This window comes from Rhinolophus sinicus, chromosome 2 (assembly GCF_057876585.1).
Source record: "Rhinolophus sinicus isolate RSI-liver-muscle chromosome 2, RSI-T2T, whole genome shotgun sequence".
NCBI classification, from domain to species: domain Eukaryota; kingdom Metazoa; phylum Chordata; class Mammalia; order Chiroptera; family Rhinolophidae; genus Rhinolophus; species Rhinolophus sinicus.
The window spans coordinates 122709245-122730116 of NC_142502.1; the positions used below are offsets into that span (position 1 = coordinate 122709245).

General features: G+C 40.1%; 2 protein-coding genes and 1 non-coding gene across 4 annotated transcripts in view; 2 read left to right on the forward strand and 1 right to left on the reverse strand.

Annotated features, from left to right (window-relative positions):
• Positions 1 to 5596, forward strand: part of RNF149 (ring finger protein 149) — a 26916-nt gene extending 21320 nt beyond the window's left edge. The window contains exons 7-8 of the mRNA XM_019753796.3: positions 1604 to 3865; positions 5331 to 5596. Coding sequence (XP_019609355.3) covers positions 1604 to 1680 — 77 coding nt within the window. The 3' untranslated portion in view covers positions 1681 to 3865; positions 5331 to 5596. The remainder of the gene's footprint in view (positions 1 to 1603; positions 3866 to 5330) is intronic.
• On the reverse strand, positions 3697 to 20444 carry CNOT11 (CCR4-NOT transcription complex subunit 11). 2 transcript variants are annotated; one of them, XM_074332396.2, is made up of 7 exons: positions 19829 to 20433; positions 17052 to 17216; positions 14323 to 14475; positions 12484 to 12686; positions 11030 to 11232; positions 8847 to 8943; positions 3697 to 3831 (listed from the first exon to the last, which is right to left on the reverse strand). In XM_074332396.2, the coding sequence occupies exons 1-7, from the start codon at positions 20343 to 20345 to the stop codon at positions 3814 to 3816; spliced, it is 1356 nt and encodes a 451-aa protein (XP_074188497.1). In that variant the 5' UTR covers positions 20346 to 20433; the 3' UTR covers positions 3697 to 3813. The 2 variants fall into 2 exon arrangements, with proteins under 2 accessions (XP_074188497.1, XP_019609396.2); XM_019753837.3 differs by lacking the exon at positions 3697 to 3831 and adding an exon at positions 7697 to 8768 and having other exon boundaries at positions 19829 to 20444.
• On the forward strand, positions 3944 to 4059 carry LOC141571986 (small nucleolar RNA SNORD89). The gene has a single exon (XR_012497020.1). It is a non-coding gene; the product is annotated as a small nucleolar RNA SNORD89 (small nucleolar RNA).
• Positions 20445 to 20872: the final 428 nt, after the last annotated feature.

The window sequence follows — 20872 nt, forward strand, 5'->3', positions numbered from 1 at the left end:
GGAGATTTAACTAACCTATTTTTTCCCCCAAGTGTTTAACTAATTGTCCTAATATTGTTTAGTAAATAATTATTTGTGAATGCTTTGGTATTTGCAAGACAATGCAAATTCCTTCATCTTTATTCTTCTTTTAAAATAATTTCTGGGCTATCCTGCATTTTTAAGATTAATTTAAAAATCATTTTGCCAAGTAAAAGAAAGTCCCATCAGAATTTTTATTACAATTCATGTACAAATTACTTTACAGATTGATTTTAAATTTAAAATCTTTTAAAATCTTAAAGTTTAAAATTTAATTTACTAATTTTAAAATTTGCCATCCTGGAAGAGGAAGTATATTTTTCCAAATCTGTAATACTGAAACTGAATCCTTTGTCTTTTTCACATGTTTAAGATCTGTGAGGCAAATAAAGACAGAAATATTAGAGCTTAAGTTTTAAACGGATACAGAGGAAGGAGTGCCCTGTGGAAGAAAAGGGAGACTGGACTTCAGAGAATTAGAAAGTTGGGAGGGTGATCTGTCCTAGGGGGTTCTACCAGCTCTCTGGACAGCTCTCCCACCTACTGCTGGAACTAGACACCCCTCCCTCCACAGGGCAGCGCCTTCCTTCAGACCCAGCTCTTTAGGAATTCCACTGTATTCAGCCACAGTGCATACTGATGTAATTTTTGCAGTTGCCCTCAGTCTCCACAAAGGAAACGAAAAATTTGCTTTCTCTACTACTTGACCATTCTTGAGATGTTTAAAAACAGACAAAACTCTTATCCTGATTAAACATCCTTCAGAAGCAGTCTCCAGATTTTTCTGCATTCTTGTTACCTGTAGTGCATTAGTTTTTGTCAGCGTGTCTCCTCAAATGCTCTCTTGAGACTTAAGATAATATAATTTCAAATAGAGGATAGAAATAAAGGTGTGGAAAAAGAAGCGGGGATACAAAATAACAGTGGTAGACCATCACTGGAGAATGTTTCCTGGGCTTCTGCCGTCATCCATTTGACCTTGTACGTACTTAGCTCTAATGTAGATGAGTTTTTCTGTATTTAAGGCAGTATTCTGTTACTAGAAGAAACCTATGGGGCTGAAATTATTTTGCATTCCTCTTCCTATAATATCAGACTGTCTGAATTAGAATACCAGTTCCTCTTCCAAGATACTTCAATCTCCCTGCCTCAGTTTCTTCATCTGTAAAATGAGGATAGTAACATATAGTCTCTATCTCGTTGGGTTGCTACATATTGCCCAGTAAATGCTAGCTATGGTCTTCCTGGGAGGTAACACCATCATCACCACAGCTACTTGTTTTACTTTTAAAAAGTACTCTAACATCACCACCTCAGACTGCATCTCTTTATAGCACGGTGCTGATCAGATTAATGTTGATGAGGCTCATACTGAAAGGCCTCACACTGGATGTGAGGAAGATGTTTATGTACTTTCCATGCCTGTATGGAATGGGTTGCCATTTTCACATGTATGTTTCATTTAAAATTTTCTGCTAACTTTTTTCTTGAATTATGATCTCCAGATGAGCAACAATGTTTATTTAATTGAAGTTCAGAATATACCAACTGGCTAACGGTGGCTTTTCTCACTTTGTTGCAGAAGAGGGCAGGAACAACCTTCGTGGAGGACCGTCCCCCGCTGCACTTCCACTAACAGTGGCCCGGACAGAGCTTTGAATCAAAGGACATTTGGGTTTCCTTTTTTACTTTAGCACAGTTTGTATATTTGAAAATTATGTACATTCTTTTACCTTTCAGGTTCTGATTTGATATACAGAGGGCTAAGATATTCTTAGAGACTTTTTGATTAGTCGTCATATATTTATCTACTAAAATATGTTGTTTACAATGAAAAATGTTATTTCAGACTATTACAGAGGAGACGAATAGGGAAGGCACGCTAATGGAAGGGACGGCTTGTGTTTCTAGATTCTAATTGGCTGCTATGGTACTGTAGAAACAAGATTAATTCTGTCTCTCAAGGATGGTTTTAGACGAAGCACACTGAATTTAGACTACTTGAAGTGGAATTGTGTAATTAAATTCAGTAACTGATCATATCAGTTTTCCCTGGAGGAAAGACTTTAGAACATTAAACTTGTAAATGAGAAATCTACAGCTTTCTTGCACCTTGGTTTTACGAGTATATATACAGATTTTAGAACCTGACAACACTTCTTTGTTGTTTTCTATTTGGAATTAGGAGAAAAGCACTAGATGACCTTAGGATTTTCGTTTTTCCCTTTTATTACCTAATTTCTTGTGACACCTTGATGGGGACAGAAATTTGTTCATTTATTTCTATAAATAACTCTAAGATTCTGTGTTTCACATGAGCATTAAGTTCTTCATCACTTTAAGGGAATCGAGCAGGCAGACTTTTGTGTGTGTGTGTAAATGAATATATTGGTTCCAACTGCAATTTAATGTTTACAATGGAAAGGGTGAAAGATGGAGAATTTTGATTGTTGTTGTAACAAAATAAACAAGTAACCAGTTTTCTTGGTTAATTTTAAAGCAAACTTAATGACCATGACCTTATTTAATCATCTATCCTTTTTACTTTTTGTTTGCTTTTCTTACTTGTAGGTGAAAGGACCCCAGGCTAATGTAAGGCTTTTGGAGCCCACTCTCTCAGTTTATAAAGTGATTAAATAAACCACCCCCCATCCCTTCTTCTGTAATTTGTTTGAAGTGGAAGTTGAAGAAGATGAAGGAGAGTTATTTTTTTAGAACTTGAAATTGTAGTCCTTTGTTGCTTCTAAACTAGTTGCTGTGTATATCTTTATTTTGTGGGTAAAAATAAAGGTTCATTGAGAAAAATATATTTTAAATTTAAAGAATTTATTCTTATAGCTGTATCTAAGATAAAAAGTTTTACATAGCTTATTTTTTTCCAAACTGTTTACCACACTTTGATTGTAGCCACTCATAGTTCTGAAATACTTGGCGAGTAAATAGTTTTACTGAAGTAAACTGTCAAGTTGGTGGCCAGATCCGATTTGAGGAGCTACTAAAATAGAAAATATGTCTTACTTGGCGCTCTCATTTGAATAGCCTTAAAGTAGGTTTCCATAATAGCCATTAGCTTTGAAATCTGCCTTCTGTGGTTCATTGTGAATAGGAAAATATGTCCTGGATTCTATACCAAGTAGATTGTTTGCTTCTTTGTATTTTAAGAAAAATACTAGGGAGAAATGCTTTAATTAACAATTCTTCCCAGTAGCTAATGAAGCTGACTTTTAAATACTATGACTGATCAAGCAAGGTCAGTTGTTTTTGATAATTACAGAACTGGTTTCCTAATCAGGGGCTGTCAAATGTAGCTTTCCTTAATTCAGAAGTTTGAACACTAAGTTATAAATAAATGAGATTGGAAGAATTGTAATCTCTTCTCTAGAAACGTTAAGTCTTTAATAGCAAAAAAAGAAATTAGCAGAAGATAGAAAACTCTTAAGTACTTCAAAAGGAAAAAGTTTCATTTGATAGGTATTTTTAAGGTGGAAATAAATATGATAAAGAAGAATCAAAATTACAGAATTTTGGCTGAAACCAAGTTGATAAAATGCCGGGACTATGGTGAATGTACACAAAGACAGTATACGAGTACGAAATCAGATTTAGTTAAGGTTAGTTATTTATGGCAGTGATCATTTTCCTTCTAACAGTTGTAATAGAAGCCATTCACAAATAATGTAGAAAAAAAGTTTTTTTAACTTTGAAAGTTCGCAGGCAGCATGTGAGAAGCAGTGCATCCGTGAATGTGAATCCGTAAGCTGCTGCCTGCCGGGGCTGCTTCTGGGGCTCCCATCAGAAAATCAGGCCGATCTGGAAGAGAGGTGGAAACGCAGCACCGTGTCAGGTAATGCTTCCTTGTATGCTGTCTTTTTAGGGATCTTGAATATACAAAGCCTTTCCTGAAAGACTGCTCCCTGTGGTTACTGAGGAATGATGACAATAAAAGGCCGAATTGCAGTGCGTCCATCAGCAGTTTGCTCTCTTTGTGGGTGCACGATGACAACATCTCCTGAAGCGAACCATTGGTCTGACCTCAGTAACATCAGGACTGAAGCTTGGGACCTTGGGCAAGCTTTCGGCATTCCAAGAGAGCTCAGCTATACTTAGGAAAAAATAATCAGTGACCCTTGGACAACACTGGCCTTAAACAAGTAGTAAATGCATACTTTGTACTTGCTGAATCAAGCACTATTGGAATCAAGAGAGACAAAAAGTAGTAATAGACCTTCAAGAACAGTTGTGTTCCCATTTGGATGAAATATCCAGTGTAACCAAATTCCCCAGTGAAGATAGCTTAGTCTGGCAACAGTTTCTTCTTTTGAGCACATTAAATTTTATTTGCTCAGTGAAGGCTGAGATTAAATCAGTAGATATCTATTGCTAACTAGAATTTGAGGTAATTATGTGTATTGGTCAAAAGCTGTTTCTTCGGGCTCAGTGTAATCCCTACTTTGATTTACAAAGCTAGTCTCGTGGTATAATATACGTGCTGTTGTACAATCACCAATTAGAAAAGCCACCTATACCTTTCGCAGTTAATTTAGTTTCTGAAGTTTTAAAAATATGAGTATTTCACTTTTAAAAATGTATGTATTACTAGTTACAAATGTGAAATTTCTGCAATGTCAGTAATGCAGCTAGAAATTTACCATTATTCTAACAGCCGAGTATAAAATAAGTTGTGAATTGGGAAAAGTAATTGCATTAATTTAAATTAGTATCAGAATAAAAAGTCAATCCATTCTTTTTAATGAAATGTAGGTTTGTGTATTATGGGCTAATGAGAAACCTGGGAACACCATTACTTCTGTGGGCTGACTGCAGGTACTGACTCCCAGGGTTATATTTCATACTTGCTTTTGGAAGCATCTTGTGGATTTCCCTGAGAACAGTGACTGCATCAAATGATCAGACAGAAAATGAAATCAGCAAAATGTCTTAGGTAGCAGGCGTGAGAATTTTAAAGAATATGTTCCTCCCATGCATTTTCTAGATACTTAAAATGTTATCTTAAAAGGGTAGCACTCAGAATATCATTTAAAATAGGTATGTGATTCATCATTCTCCATAGGAAGGTGAGTCATTACAGAATGTATGAAATGGTGTGCATGCTGCTGAAAATTACGTAAAAATGTGTACGTACTTTATAAGAATAAAGTGATGCTATTTTTAAAAAATTGTTTAAATGAATAATAAACACTGTTAAAGAGAATTATTTGAAATAGTTACATTTTGGGATCCCAAATAGGCTTTAAGTAACTTCTCTTTCCACCCGAAGATATGACTTGGTACTCTCTTCTTTTTAACAGGTGATTTGAAGACATTAAAGCTAGAAATTGGAACCAGAAAACCTAAAGAATTCAAGATGTGTTTTAACATGATGGTTAAATGGAACTCACCTGAGTACACTAAAAAGTTGATTGCACAGTTATTGAATCCCAGGATTATAGTTTCTTGTATTTCAGTTAAATTTTCTTCTGCTTTTAAACGTGTGTAATAAAGAACCTATCCCTGGTGTTCTAAGTCATGACTCTGGTTTTATACATATATATAATAAATATAAAATGTTCTCTAACCATTCTTTGCGATTTATTTAAAATAAATTTAAGTCTTTTCTCTTTTAGGTTAACACCAAGACTGATCTTGAAATTAGACATACTCTGTTCATAGAGCCCACGTTTGCAGATTTGCCCGCTAGTTGATTTGTCTGTCACCCTAAATCAGTGTGAGCTGCACTTCTGTACGTGCACAGAGAGTGATGAAAACTTGTAGTTGCTTGACATGCGTGTTCCATTTCAGCTCTCAAACTGCCAACATGTCCTTTTCATGGTCTAGTTAGTGACACATTTTCTGACATTCTGTACTTAATGTTGGTGATTTGTTTAAAATGGCCCCCAAGTATAGCTCTTAAGGGCTGTTTACTGTTCCTAAGTGTAAGGCTGTGATGTGCCTCACAGAGAAAATGGGCTAGATAAGCTTCAAGCTTCGTTCAGGCTCGAGTTCCAGTGTTCTTGGCTGTGAGTTCAATGTTATCGGAGAAATCAGTAGGTCCTGGACCCTAAGGTTGGGTTGCTTCCAACACTGGCAGTGGTTGAAACTTTGCCATTCCAAACAGTATTTGAATAATGAACTTTTGGTTTTTTCCCCAATGCTAATATGCAAAGCAGTGATACCCACTTTTAGGTATTGAGAGAAATCAAATTTGTTGCCATTATTTAAGATGTCTGAAGACACCCCCGGGACATCAGCTTGGGTCCTATGTCCTTTTAAGCAATTCCCTTTCATGAGGATACCTAAGATGAAATGTATTCTAAATCTACCGCTCTTATACTTAAAACCACTAGGCTGGACAGCAAAGGAAACCACCAAAACAAAAGGCATCCCACTGAACGAGAGAAGATACTTGCCAATGATCATCTGATAAGGGGTTAATAGCTAAAATTTATTAAACTCATATACCACCAAAAAAACAAAAAATGGGCAGAGGACCTGAAAAGACATTTCTCCAAAAAGGACATACAGATGGCCAAGACATGAAAAGATGCTCAATGTCACTAATCATCAGAAATGCAAATAAAAACTATAGTGAGGTATCACCTCATACCTGTCAGAATAACCAGATCAATAAATCAACAAAGGACAAGTGCTGGTGTGGATGGGGAGAAAAGGGAACCCTTGTGGACTGTTGGTGGGATTGCAAATTGGTACAGCCACCATGGAAAACAGGATGGAGGTTCCTCAAAAAATTAAATAGAACTACCTCATGACCCAGCAATTCCACTTCTGGGTATTCAGCCAAAGAAATCCAAAACAATTTGAAAAAATATTGCATCCCTGTTTACTGCAGCACTATTCACAATAGCCAAGATATGGAAACTGAAATTTAGCCAATATATGGAAACTAAAATTTGTGGTACATTTATACAATGGAGTATTATTACTGCCATAGAAAAGAATGAAATTGAAACCACTTGCAACAATATAGACAGACCTAGAAGATGCTAAGGGGAATAAGTCAGAAGGAGAAAGACAAATAACATGATCTCACTTATATGTGGAATCTAAAGAACAGAATAAACGAGCAAAGAAAACAAATACTCAGATACAGAGAACTGGTGGTTGCTAGAAGGGAGGGATTGGGGCATGTCACGGTGAGAAAGGTGAAAGGATTAGGAAGTACAAATTGGTAGTCACAAAACAGGGGATGTGAAATACAGTATGGGGAATATGGTCAATTATGTAGGGTGTCAGATGGGTATTGGACTTCTCCATCAGGGGAATCATAGGTTATATATTATACCTAACCACTGCGCTGTACTCCTGAAACTAATAAAATATACTGAATGTCAACTATAATACAGATATATGGTCACGACATAAGGTACAGCATAGGGAATCTAGTTAATGGTACTGTAATAGCTATGTACAGTGTCAGAGGGGTAGACGACTTAGTGGGATTATCACTGAGGGGTGGAAATGTCTAATGTTTCGTACACCTGCAACTAAAAAGAAAAAAAAAAAACCCAGTAGGCTGGTTTTCTTCAACTTTTTGCTGAGGATTGAATTGGAGTGTAATTCCTGTTGAACAAATTCTTTCCCTATAAAGTATGCTTTGAAAACACCTTAGTAAGTGAGGAATTTTCCATGATTTCTTCAAGAAAAAAATACCATCAGATAGTTTATTAAAAAAGAACTTTAATGTAAGGCACTGTTGTCCAAAGTTAAATGAGGGATAACAACCCACAGGATGCCCTCCTGCTCGCCCACTTCTCAAACAGGTCATCTGTTCCCCCACGGGTAGAAGGGTACAGATCCCGCCCAGCAACTTGACACGACAGTACTTCTCAAAGCACTGACTCTTGTTTTCCCTTAAACTAATAACAGAACAACTAATGAACATCTGGTGAGGAAAAAACCGGCAAACTACACCAGCCATTATAGCCCCAAAAAGGGCTTCTAAGAGTTCCCAGGTTTATAAGTGGCCCAAGAAATGCATTTATTCTGTTGCCTATTAAGTCCATGTGACAGGAAAAGATCAACGTTACAAGTATGTCCTTTGGTTCAAACTGCTTAATGAGAAGGTAAGAGCTATGTGCACAATGGGCTCGAGGCTCGAACTTCTGTTTGCCACCTGATTCAAAAGCACTCAGGTGGTTTCACCCCAGGTGCCATACGACCAACTCGTGAGAATGTCTTCATTTACTCTCATTAAATATATTTAACATTTGAACCTTAGGAAAACTGCATTCTTATCAGAAGCCTGTAATTTGTGCTTCAAACAAAAACAGGCACCTTGCTTCTTTGGTGCCAAAGACCTCACCTATCTTTTGCAATAATTTTTTTCTGGATAACCATCAGTAAAACACCTAAGACATATTTCTGCAAGTGCTTATAAAAAATTCTTCTAAAGGAAGAAGTCATCCAGGAAAGCCAAACTTTGCTAAAGTGTTGTTTATATGCATTACACCAAACAACCCACTCAGATTTTTAACAATTTTAAAAATTAAATCCCAGTCCAGCCGAACAATGAATGAGGTTGTGATGAGGTATTATTTTGACATTTTGGTCTCAGAAGGTGTTTCCCCAGTATCTAGTGTCTTCAACAACCGGAAAAGGCCAGCAGCTTCTCGTATCCTACTGAACTCAATACAGAATGCCTGCACTTCTATAAACAAGTCCTGCACATTAATAATTTTGTTACGGATCAAGGATTGAAGAAAAACACACACAAGACGTACCAGACGATTCTGAAAAAGAAAAAAAATTTAGTGTGCCCATTTTCTTGGCAGGTATTTATAAAATTTACAAAAATTTCTATTACTTACCTGCATATATTTGTCCTTAATTTGTTCACAAGTAGAGATGCAATTTGATATATAAAGGTGAATAAATTCAGGAGGTAGATCAACAGCTGTAGTTAGTCTGTTGCATGAAGTTAGAAAGTTAGGGCAGTTCATTTTATTTGCTAACATTAAAAAACCCCATTAACCATAAAATATAGAATTTCCTTTGATCATTTAGTGAAAATTTCTGATATGACCAATTACCTAGTTTTAAATATACTTAAGCAAATAAACCAAAGAGCCACACCCATTGGTTAATTAATGACATTTTAAAAATTTATAACGTCACATTGTAATTACTCATTAGGCAAATTTTTGAACACCATGTTCCTCATGGTTCTTGGTTGAATCATAATTCAGTTATTATCTTCTAAGCTCTAATAATGATTGGCAATAATTCTACTCATTTATTAAACCGATTACATGTAAATGCTATACAAGGCAGTGTGTCTGAAGGAGGTATAAGTTTAGTAACTAAACTGTGATACGTATCTAAATGCTGAAATTAGGCATTTGCAAAAAGTTAAGTGAAAAGACAGAAAAAAGTCTTAAAAGGGCCAATGACTTAAACTAATACCTAAGGAGAAATGACCTGAGTAGAGCTTGGAGTCGATGATTAGCATGGCACATTCAGGAACATGGGAAAGACTGGCTGCCATGTAATAGACGTGGTACGGTGCCCGCAATTTAGCGTCTCAAAGGGGGAGGCTGGTATTTTTCAAAGGACTCTATGGAATGTTTTAAGGGGAAAAAAGATGGGGTGGGAATTACATGCTCAGGGTATGCTATGCTAACTATACAGTATATGATTTCCAGAGAAAATTCTAAACTCGCTTGACTGGAACTTTTTCCCCGCAAGGCACTGAGGAATTAGTGGACCGTACTCCAAGGAAACTGCCATAGGTTGCCAGGGTCACCCCAACAAGTGTCCTTCACACTTAAGGGTGATGCACTATGATGGGGGGCAGGGGGGGGGTCAAGGAGAACAGACTTTGTCCTTGAAATTACCGAAAAAGATGCAGGTATTTTGGACTAAGTGCCAAACGTCTGGTAAAGACAGTAACTGCTCCGAGAATGGAGGGAAGCGGGGGAATAAATGAACTCTCAGAGCTCGGTCAGCCGAAAGGACTTGAACAGAATGCAGCCCCTGGAAGGGTGAGTCTTAACACAGGCGGAAAGGCTTCAACAAGGAGAAGGCAGAAAGCAGCAGCGTGTTTTTAACAAAGCAGCTACCCAGTTTTGCCAGTGAAAACCTACTTCCTCACAACCCCACCCAAAAAGGACACACTTTCGTACGTGCACACACACATTTGGAGATCACCTAGCTTCGGGCCAGGTGGTTTTTCACCACCTGATTAACTTAAAAGGACATGTTCTTTAGTACAACTACAAGTAGGTTACAAAAAAGTAATCCCCAACTTACAAACGAGAGATCAAAAAATGTACTGTCACTGAGGTTCAGTTGCCTGCCACCAGAATGGATTTGCCCACATAGCAGGATCATATAAGTTAGCACCAAAACGGCACCGCATGAAAGGGAACCCAAGGTGAGAAGCCCAACTGGGACCACCTCAGGCAAACCCGGACATGGGGCCACCCTAATATAACAGCTTAATAAAACAGGAGGCTGCCAAGCTACCCCCACCCAACAAGCCTATTCAATTCATAATTTACCTAAAACATTTGCAAGGCAAATAATACAAAAATGGGAAAACATTGCACAGAGGACACCAAGAAGGGGAATGCGCGGTGTTTGCCGGACAGCGCCAGCAGTAAGGAGGCTGAGAGGCTGGGGGAGGACTCGCAGGACAGCAGTCTCGGAATTCTCTGGGCTCTTCCCCAGGAGGTACATAGCTGTTAGTCTAACAAACGAGAATGTAACATCTGTATTTGTGTGCAGGTCAAGGATGAACAGCTATACAGAGAGAAATTTCAGCAATTTTCATTTATGCTTCTATTAATACTAAATATTTGAAATCCTACTCTTTGAGTTCTTACTAGTGGATGTTAAATTTACACACAGTGAACATTAAGCCTCAGATTATTTAGTGGGTTTTCTCAGGCTAACTATGTCAGAAAAAACAGACTTGCTCGTTTGTCCCTCCTAGCCGTTTAATCAGGATCTGTACACTCCACGCACAGTTGGCTCACGCACAGCAACTTACCGATTTACAACTTCCATCGAATGTAGAGACATGTCCATGTTGACCAGGACCGAGAAGTACTCAGTGATCTGGCTGGACTGCATTAACTTCAGCAGCATTTCTATGGCCACTAGAGGGTTGTTCTCCACTAGGTCAGGAAGTTTGGCTGGAGTGAGGCCAATATGATAAACAAGTTTGGGGTCTTTTTCCAACTCACCAAGGAGCTAAATACAATCACATTTAAAAAAAAAGAGAGAGGCTCTGGAGTCAAATTAGCTTTTCCTTTCCTGCATACAAAAATACATATTTTATACAAAAAGCTATAAAATTATCTGCACTGAACCAACTTTATAAATTTCTTCCTTCAAACCCATGATCATAATGACTTGATATTTTTCAATTTACATTTGAATTGTAAAGATATTAAAATACACACAGCTTCAGGGCAGTTTATAAATATGCCCGTGATTCCTCCTGGGCATTAAACCAGACTCAATATCGTCTGGTTGAACAACATACTGCCTGGATTGTAACATGCTTAGGTCCTCGGTAGGTTTCTTTTTCTGTCATCTGTTATAACCCAAAATAATCTTAGATACCAACTAGTTCTCCCATAAAGCAAAGGCCAGAGACTTGAAAAACACGAGAAATCCCTGAGAACGGAGCAGGATGGGAAGAAGCAGACCTGACCAGGTAGTAGTTTACAGTTACGTCCCACTCACACTTTGTAATTCAAAAAGGTCTCAAAAACAATCTTTTCTACCAAATAATTATGTTTTCTTTAAAATTTTCCATGTTCTTTCCCCCATCTACATGTACCACGGTGGACTGTTTCAGGCTGGTCTAGTAAGCAAATTGAATTACGAACACAGGTATTTACTTGACTTTGAAAATAGTATTTTTGGTGGTAAACTAAACTGGAGCCGTCAACATCTCCTGACAAGTCTTAATGTGAAAGTATGCAAACTGAATAAAAGTCCCCGACCAGAAAGCCTCCACAGGGTGTCTTTGCCTTCCCCCCAGGGGAGTCTTCTAGTTGGGCAGCAGGAGCTATTCTGATGCAAATCCACCACTAACAAGCTGTGGGATGGGGGCGACTTTACCCCACCTGTGCTTTTTTCCTCCTCCCGAATATGTTAATAAACCTGCTTACCCTCAGGAGTTACTAGCCAACTTCAGTGTAAGGAGGTAAAGTGTCCAGCTGCACACAGCAGGAGCCAAGTGCCAAAAAGCAGACCCTTCCTACCTTCCTCTCCCAGTGTCAAACTATCTCAAACATTTTTAGTTATCAGACTTCTCGCCCTCCCAGAGTGGAAGGTTCAGAACAGCTCCAGAGACCCAAAGCTCTGGATCCTCCAAACGGCCCACTATAGGCTCATGTTGACAGTATCATTTCATTGGTCATTTACCATGTTATGAAAAAACAAAAAGCTTGATGGGCTAAAGATAAAAAAAAGTTTGCAATAAATACATACCTGTGTTTGTTGAGGAGAAGATAAAGGGCTTTTGAAGGCTTTGGCCATTATTCGCTTGATCTCTACACCCGTGCTATTCTTCACACACATTGATTTGTCCCACTGGATGGAATGGTCAGGCTCTGTGGGATTGAGCCATGCCAGCTCGTCTTCACAGATGTGGAGTGGAGGTGGTGGGCGAATAAACTCTGGTCGAAAATGGCCTGTGAATGAGAGCAGCATCTGACCGCTTCTATCAGGAAGCTGACATCTGTACACATCTGTACCCATCTCACATTTAATGAAGAACACCTTTCTAATAAGGATAACATGACAAAACTCAGACTTCAAAACCAGAAGCAGAAATGATGTAGGAAATCAGAGTTTTATTCAGAATACAGACAAGAAAATGAAACACTGATATTATTATGCCAGAGACCAAATCTATGTATTTGTGGAGGGAGGAGAGGAAAACATTACTGCAATCTGACAACTTTTAATTCAAGCATGATCACCACCCGACAGCAAAAGGACACAACCTGTTTTATTGGTTAAAGTCTTTTGATGGGAAAAATGAAATACTATTCGATCTCACTCATCCTATTCTGAGTTGTCACTTTATTCAGAGACCACTATGACTTGTACCAGTTTTATCTTTGCATCTTATACCCTGAAGTGGCATATTACGTGGAGATGAAATGGCAGGGAAGAAAAAAGTATGGTTGACTTGGGACATTCTCAAGTGAATCTGGAAACTTTCATAAATCCCTGCATTCACAAATACCACATTCATTTTCATAAAACCATAAAAGTACAACAGGAAAATGAAGTGACTCAACTATTTCATAAAACAAGATTGATCCCTAAGTTATAAACCCACTGAAATAAATGCAAGCTGAGACTGCTGCAAACAAGCTTCACACTAAGGGCCAAAGACGGCTTGTTCCTATCATGGCTCCTACTCCAAATTAGAGATCATACTCCAGTTTAATGAAAACGTGTTTTCTGGCTAAGAATCGACACTTTATCTTAAACTACACTATGTCTTCACTTACATCACCAGAACTAGCATCTGAATCTCTTTTCAGACCATTTACAAGAAGAAATGACGTTTTTAACACTTGACGAGAAGGACCACTTATGTGACGAAGAGGAAGATCCGTGAGGCGGGGATGCCTGGTGTTTAGACCCACTTAATATCTGACTGATTTGCTTTCCGCAGACCTTCCCGTGGCCCAGGCAAGCCCAAGGTGTGCCTGACTGAGTATTGAATAAACCCAGTGTGTGCCACGGACCTGAGGCCAGCCGAGACTTCAAGTATTATTAAACCCAGAGGTCTGCTGTTAATGGTGTAAACAGTCAGTGTGAGTTTTAAACTTATGATGACACTATCATCTGGAGAACATGTTCTTATCCCTAAGCAGAAAGCGCACCTTTATCATTAAAACCACATAGTAGCCTATAAAACCAAAAGATGCAGCCATATTATTTCAAGTTCATAGGTGTTTGTTTTGAATTAAGAGCTATTAGATCAGTAAAACGTTACAATGGAGAAGGTAACGATAATGATAAGACTAACAGAGTTATAAAACAGAAAGGTAACAAGTTACAAAAATACTCATGTCAGTAAAATCAGAGAATTTATATCTTCAGATATGCTGATATGTAATAAAAAAACTTAGTATGTCATTTTATCAAATAGTGTAAATTACCAAGCATCCACTATGTTCTAGTCACTATACTAGGAATTTTCTCATTAAATTCTAGTTTAAGCAGCAACAAAAATAACGTTTCAGAAAACCAGAAAGTCTCAGGATGCTGATACAATAAAACCAAGAGTATAAAATTATGTATACCTACTTTCAATAGGTGGTTTTGGTCCACTGACTAAAGCTTCCGTGATCTGAGAGGCAACTGAGCTGTCAAATCCAGAATTCGAAGAATCCGGGTCTGGGTCACTGAGAATACTGGGGAAGCTCGCCTTACTTTGGGTTGGCAATTCAGACTGGCGTTCTGAAAATGTTAAAATAGGAGACATCTGAAAATTGAGAGTACCACAAGGAGAGTGAGAAGACAAGCTACTAACTAGGGAAAGCTATCTGCAACAAGTAAGCAAAAGGCCAGATTCAGAACACCTATATACATTTTTTCAAAACTCCTACAAACCAATTTTTAAAGCAGGAAAAAATGGGCGAAGCAATCATTTTATTAAAAAAAAAAAAAGGTTGAATGGCCACTAAACATCTGAAAATAGGTTCAATTCCATTAGGAACCAGGGAAAAATCGGTAAAAACACAACATACTGTTACACACCCACCAGATTGGCAAAAATTAACAAGCCTGACATCAAATCAGAAGAGGATGTCAGGTAACTCACACATTGCTAATGGGAATGAAAAACAGCATGGTAACTTTGGAAACAATCTGCCATTACCTAGTCAAGTTTTACATGTGCTTACCTGTCCATCTAGAAGAAACACTTTCACATGTATGCCAGGAAAATATACAAGAATGTTCATAGCAACAGTATGCCCATCAACAGTAGAACGGATGAAGAACCTGGTATTCCACTATATGGAATACATACGTACATACAACTCAATAGCAAAAAAACAATCCCATTTAAAAATGGACAGAAGATCTGAACAGACATTTTTCCAAAGAAGACATCCAAATGGCCAACAGGTACATGAAAAGGTATTCAACATCATTAACCATCAGGGAACTGCATATCAATCTCTGAACGAAATGTCACCTCACATCTGTCAGAATGGCTATTATCAAAAGGACAATATGATAAATGTTGGCAAGGATGTGGAGAAAAGGGAACCCTCATACACTGTTGTTGGGCATGTAAACTGGTGCAGCCACTATGGAAAACAGCATGGAAGTTCCTCAAAAAATTAAAAATAGAGCTACCTTATGACCCAGCAATTCCACTTCTGGGTATTTATCCAAAGAAAACAAAAATACAAATTCAAAAAGACATACGCACACGCATGTTCACTGCGCATTACTTATTTACAGTGGCCAAGGTATGGAAGCAACCTAGGTGTCTACCGATGGATGTACACACACACATACACTCACCACTCTGGTCCATGGATCCCACTGTAAAATCTGAATTCCAGACCTCTGCAGAGATCATCTATGTAGCTAGCTCCAGAGAAGATAGGTGTATTTACTTGTTTTTTTCACTTGTGAAATGAATGGATTAGGACACCTTCAATCTGGGTAGGGGAACCAGCAACAGCAAGTTTAGCTACTCTGCCAAGCTTCTCTGTCCTAACTCTAGTCACGTATTCTTCTCTGAGCTTGATGTTCTTTAAATCTCACAGGCTGACTCAAGTCACCTCAAGTTACAAGGGGGTCAGATTTCATTCTCCCTTTATTGAACACAAAGCTAGAACTCTCAGAATACACATCACTCCCGAAGATAAGGAATTGAAATTGTCTATCACTTCTGTACCCAGTTTTCATACTATCTTTGGTTAAGGAAACAATCATTTATTTATGTTAATAGATAAACTGTATCTGGCACTAGTGGCTAATAAGTACTTTTGTGTACCTTCAATCTTAAAAAGATTTCTCTTGGTTTCAGAAAATAACCATTATTATGTTAATACCCAGTCGTTAAAAAGTGAGGTTCAAAATGCTCCAAGGAAACAGTAGTTTATTGAAAGATGTCACCTTATATAAGCAGCCAAATGTCACAGGTGTGTTAAGTCTAAGGATGGGGCATTGTCAAAATTAATACTGCAGCTCATTTAATCACAAGGTCAAGGGTTCACAAATTTGGCTATATATTAAAATTTCCCTAATGAATCACTCTCAAGTGATAAGACCCACGCATCTGTATTTTTGCTTAGAGCAGGCAAGCAGACGGTGCCTCTTCTTCACTTCTTAGAGGCTGACCACCCAGTTCAAGAAGGCCCCCCTATTTTCTATCACGACACACTTTTGCTTCAAGACCATCCATTCATTTGCTTACCTGCGTAGCACAGAAGGTGCCAAAACAATCTTAAAACAGGGCAGAGAAACAAAGTGGAAATCTCACACTTTCTGATTTCAAAACTTACTACAAAGCTACCATAATCACAAGTGTGGTGCTGGAATAAAGACAGACATATAAACCAGGGTACCGAACAGACACCAGAAATAAACCCTCCCACATATGGTCGAATGATTTTCAACCAGGGTGCCAAGAGAACACTGTTTTGGCTATTCAGCATCCCTTGAGATTCCACGTGAATTTTATGATGGGTTTTTCTATTTCTGTGATTTTGATAGGAATTGCATTGAACACATGATCTCACTTTGAATAGAACTGACATAACAAAATTTTTTTTATTTTTTAAGCAGACTAAATTTTATCTTCTGAAAGTGGAAAAGCAATCTGTTCCACTAAAAACTCAAAATGAATTTATATGCCATATTAGCCAGGACCCAGTACTGAAGCTACGTTGTTTTCATGAAAGATACCAACCTTTTAGCACAGTTACAAAGACCTTCATTTTAAGTTGAGTACCTCAAGAAAAAACGCCCAGTGCCACCACACAAGAATGCCCAAGCCACCGATTCCTCCTTACCAGCCAAGGCCAGCTGAAGCCCGCTAATATCTACAGACTGGCCCATGTTTCCAACGTCCATCAGTGCAATCTGTCGCGGTGTCTTTTTGAAGAGTTCCCTTGGGGGTGCCAGCATCAGCTGGGAAAGAAAAAATTTTTCTGGTGGAGTTATAGGAGGTAAAAATCCTGTAAACAAAGATGTACAATGATTAATTTTTAAAATTTAACATGAATCTGGTAAAATTAGCATTTGCTACTTGCCGTCTCAATTCACATATTTTAAAAACAAAATTATAATTAAGTTCAAGTTTCAATTATAATTAACTAAATATATACTTTTATTAAAGGTAATTAAATACGTCATTGGAAATGCTATGATTTGTGGCAGTATCAATGAAACAAGGTTTTTGTAACTATTAAGAACTTTGTTTTTCACATGCCTCAATTCCTGCAAAGGCTAAAGCTTACATATGCAAGCAAAAACAAATAAGAGAACTCCAGCGCTTAGGAATGCTTTTCTTTCTTCTCTGCTGCTGCAGCAACTGCAGAGGTTGAAGAGAAGGAAGCAATCACCAACAACACAAATATACTTCACACACCTGCTTCAATACAGTGACTGGTCCCTTTCGCCCCGTATTAACTGCTCACCATCCATCCTCCTGCAGGGTCACCAGACTCCAGTGATTCCGTTCCCTCCTCGCTATCCTCTCTCCCTCCTCTCTTGCCTGGACTATGGGACAGCCTTCCTGGTTTCCAAAGCAACCCCTTTTGACTCCTGACCCACCCACGGTGCACACCCCCACTTACCATTCTACTATATTTCTAGGCACAAAACTGCGCACGTTACTTAACCTGTTTACACAGAATTAAACCCAAATTTCTGCACCATTTGAAACCTTTCGTAACCTGCTTCTGACCCGCTTTCCGGATCTCATCTCTTGAATTCCCCTCCAATGCCTGTATCCTACACTCCAGCTGCACAAAATCAGCTTCTCTGATTCTGGATTTCAAAACATCCAACATAGCAAGTTCTTTGAAGAATACCTGGCAGGGCCACCCCCTTCCCTCCCCTCCACCATCTCTAACAGTTACACACTGGGGATCTGCTCTGTGCTACCGAGCATTTTGTATGTGACATGTAGTACAGCCCTTACCACACTGTGTTATGACTGTTTATGTCTCCCCAACCAGCCTACAAGCTTCTTGGGCACAGAGAAGCCTTCTGATTTACTTCCAGATACATTCTCAACCTGGCTCTGCATCAGAATCATCTGAAAAACTTTTAAAAATACACTCATTAGACGCTCACTCTAGGTGTACAATGTCATAAGCTTTGGCACCGATATTCCATTTATTTTTAAGCACCATCCCTACCTGCTTTAATGAAAGTAATGACGATAATGGGTAATACTTATTGTGAATACTTTTATTCCTAATAACTCTACCAGCTAGGAATTATCGGCATTTTACAGAGGAAGAAACTGAGGCATAGAGAGGTAAAATAAGCCCTCCATGGATTCCTTCCCTGGCCCATTTGTTTACAATGCAGTCCACAGTCTAGATCTAGGTTTCGACTCATTGCATTTGAGAACGACAGTATATAAATCATGGTTCTTTTGTCTAACTCGTCCAAAGAATTCAAAAAGCCCTGTGACCTAAATCCCTCATTGTCCCCATCCTCTACACTGTATGGAGGTGGGTTTTGACCACTCATAGACATACTGCATTCACTTTCTGAGTATTCTCAAACTTCAGGACTGTACGCTAGGGGCATCTCCCAACACAAAAGTTGCCTCTCGTGGAAGGGCAGTGCAGGAAACAAACCAGAAGACGCTCTAGATCCAGAGGGAAGTCAGGCAGGACCACGGACCAGCTTAAAATGTAAAAGCCCTCCTGCACCATGAAAAACTACCTGGTATTAGCTGAAAATCTGCTGCCTTAGCCTTTTGACTCCTTGTATAAGCAGCCCTGCCTATAGAGTGATTTGCCCTTTTATCCACTGGTGAAGGACACCAGGTTAAGGACTGTAAGATCAAGCTGTTTCCCACCTCTAACTACCTAGGCTTCCCCTGTGACACTGGTCCTTGTCTAAGTTTCCCAGGTACCGTTATACTCGTCACCATCCCCTCTGTGCCTTTCTCCTCTCCTGGCTGCAAGTCTTCTCCCAAAGTCGTCTCATAAAGCATCTCTTGAGTTAAAAATAAAATTAAATAAGGGGTAGCCTCGCATGGGCCCACTGATCTGATCTCACCAATGTTGCACACATTTTACATAATGCGTTTTCTGAGCTAGGTGGTGAATTTGAGACTATCCTCTGTTCCCATCACATTATCCAAGGGCACCTAACAGTCCAACAAAGATGGCTGCAAAGTCCTTAAAAGCTGTTTAATGTGTTTCCACCCAAAACTTCTCCGGGTTCTGAACAATGGCCTCTATTTACTCGTCTGAGAGTTAAAGCCAGGGACAGATCGGTGGGTCACTAGTTACAATTTCACACCCCTCAGACTGGCTTTACAAGGCCGAACTGTATTTAAGGTACTAAAAATGTCAAGCCCCCCACTGCGCGGCATAATTTGAACGGCCTGTACTACTGAGAAAAATAATCTTCGGTGCCATGAATTTGTAATTTAGGTACCACTTCTCCATACTTTAAAGGTGGGGGAGGCAGAGACAATTTCAAAAGGAGACTTCATTTCACTCTCGGGGCAATTTCCGAAAGCGGAGGTGGGAAACCGACGAACCTAACTATGCACAACGCACACCTGGCTCCGGGAGCGACGGGCCGGCGCGGCGCTTACCTGAGAGCGGTGGCCGGTCCGGCTCCTGGCCGCCGCGGGCGGGCGGCGCGGGGTTGAGCAGGTGCGCGAAGCTGGCGGCGAAGGGGTTGGCGGCCAGCGGCTCGGTGCGGTACATCTCCCACAGCAGGTAGAGCGCCGTGAGGCGCTGCGCCGCGCTGGGCAGCAGGTCCGGCTGCTGCAGGAGCATTACGAGCACCGAGCCCAGGCGGAAGTGGTCAGCCTTGCTGAAGTAGTGGTGGAAAGCGGTGGACAGGCCCTCGAAGGTGGTGCCGCCGCCCGCCTCCTCCGAGATGATGCTCAGCAGGCTCGAGAGCTCCTTCGGGGTCAGGCTCATCCTGTCCGCAGGGCCCCCCGGGCCTCCACTGCCCGGCCCGGGGCCTCCTGCTCCGCCTCTGCCGCCGCTGCCGGAGACCCCCGGGCCGCTCCTGGACGCCGACCCCGCCGCTTCTCGGGCCCCTCTTTGCTCCGCAGCGGTGAGAAGCCGGCCAGACGCCGCGCTCGCCCCGCCACCGGGCATCAACCTCTCTCGCCTGTCCCGCTTCCCGGCCGGAGTGGCCCTAACGCCGGCTCGCTCCGTCCCGCGGCCGTAAAGCGCGCTGTTACACGACAGCGTCGCAAACCAAACTCGTCGGGGAAGCCAGAGCGCCGCAAAGGGCCGGGCAGCGCGGAGCGAAAGCGAGGCTGGTGGAGCGAAGCCAAGGAGAGGATCCGGAGATGGGGTGGGCGGGGTCACGGGGCCGGAAGTGGGGGCGGGGCCTACACGGTTCCGCTCCAAAACTGCGGCGGTCTACGTGTTGAGGAGTGAGTTCCCGGCGCAGTCCCGGGCACCAGGTGGTTCCAGTAGGTGTGGGCTACATTGTTTGGAAAAGTGCGTCTTAGATTGTAAATGGTTTTCTTAACATGACATACATGACTCTTCATGGTAAAAAAAAAAAATTAAGTGCAAGTAACTAAAGCCCTCACACATTACTCATAATCAAAGTTAATTTCCAGTTTTACATTCCTTTTTGCAGAAATGGAATCATATTGCACTGGAGCATTTGT

Bases quoted from the DNA above. Each gene is read 5' to 3' on its own strand.
- CNOT11 (XM_019753837.3), bottom strand. From the start codon at position 20,345: ATGCCCGGTGGCGGGGCGAGCGCGGCGTCTGGCCGGCTTCTCACCGCT. The intron at 17,217-19,828 runs GTAAGCGCCGCG...CTTTGTTTACAG, and splicing joins GGACCGGCCACCGCTCTCAG to GATTTTTACCTCCTATAACT. The intron at 8,944-11,029 runs GTAAGTTGCTGT...TTCATGCAACAG, and splicing joins TCGATGGAAGTTGTAAATCG to ACTAACTACAGCTGTTGATC.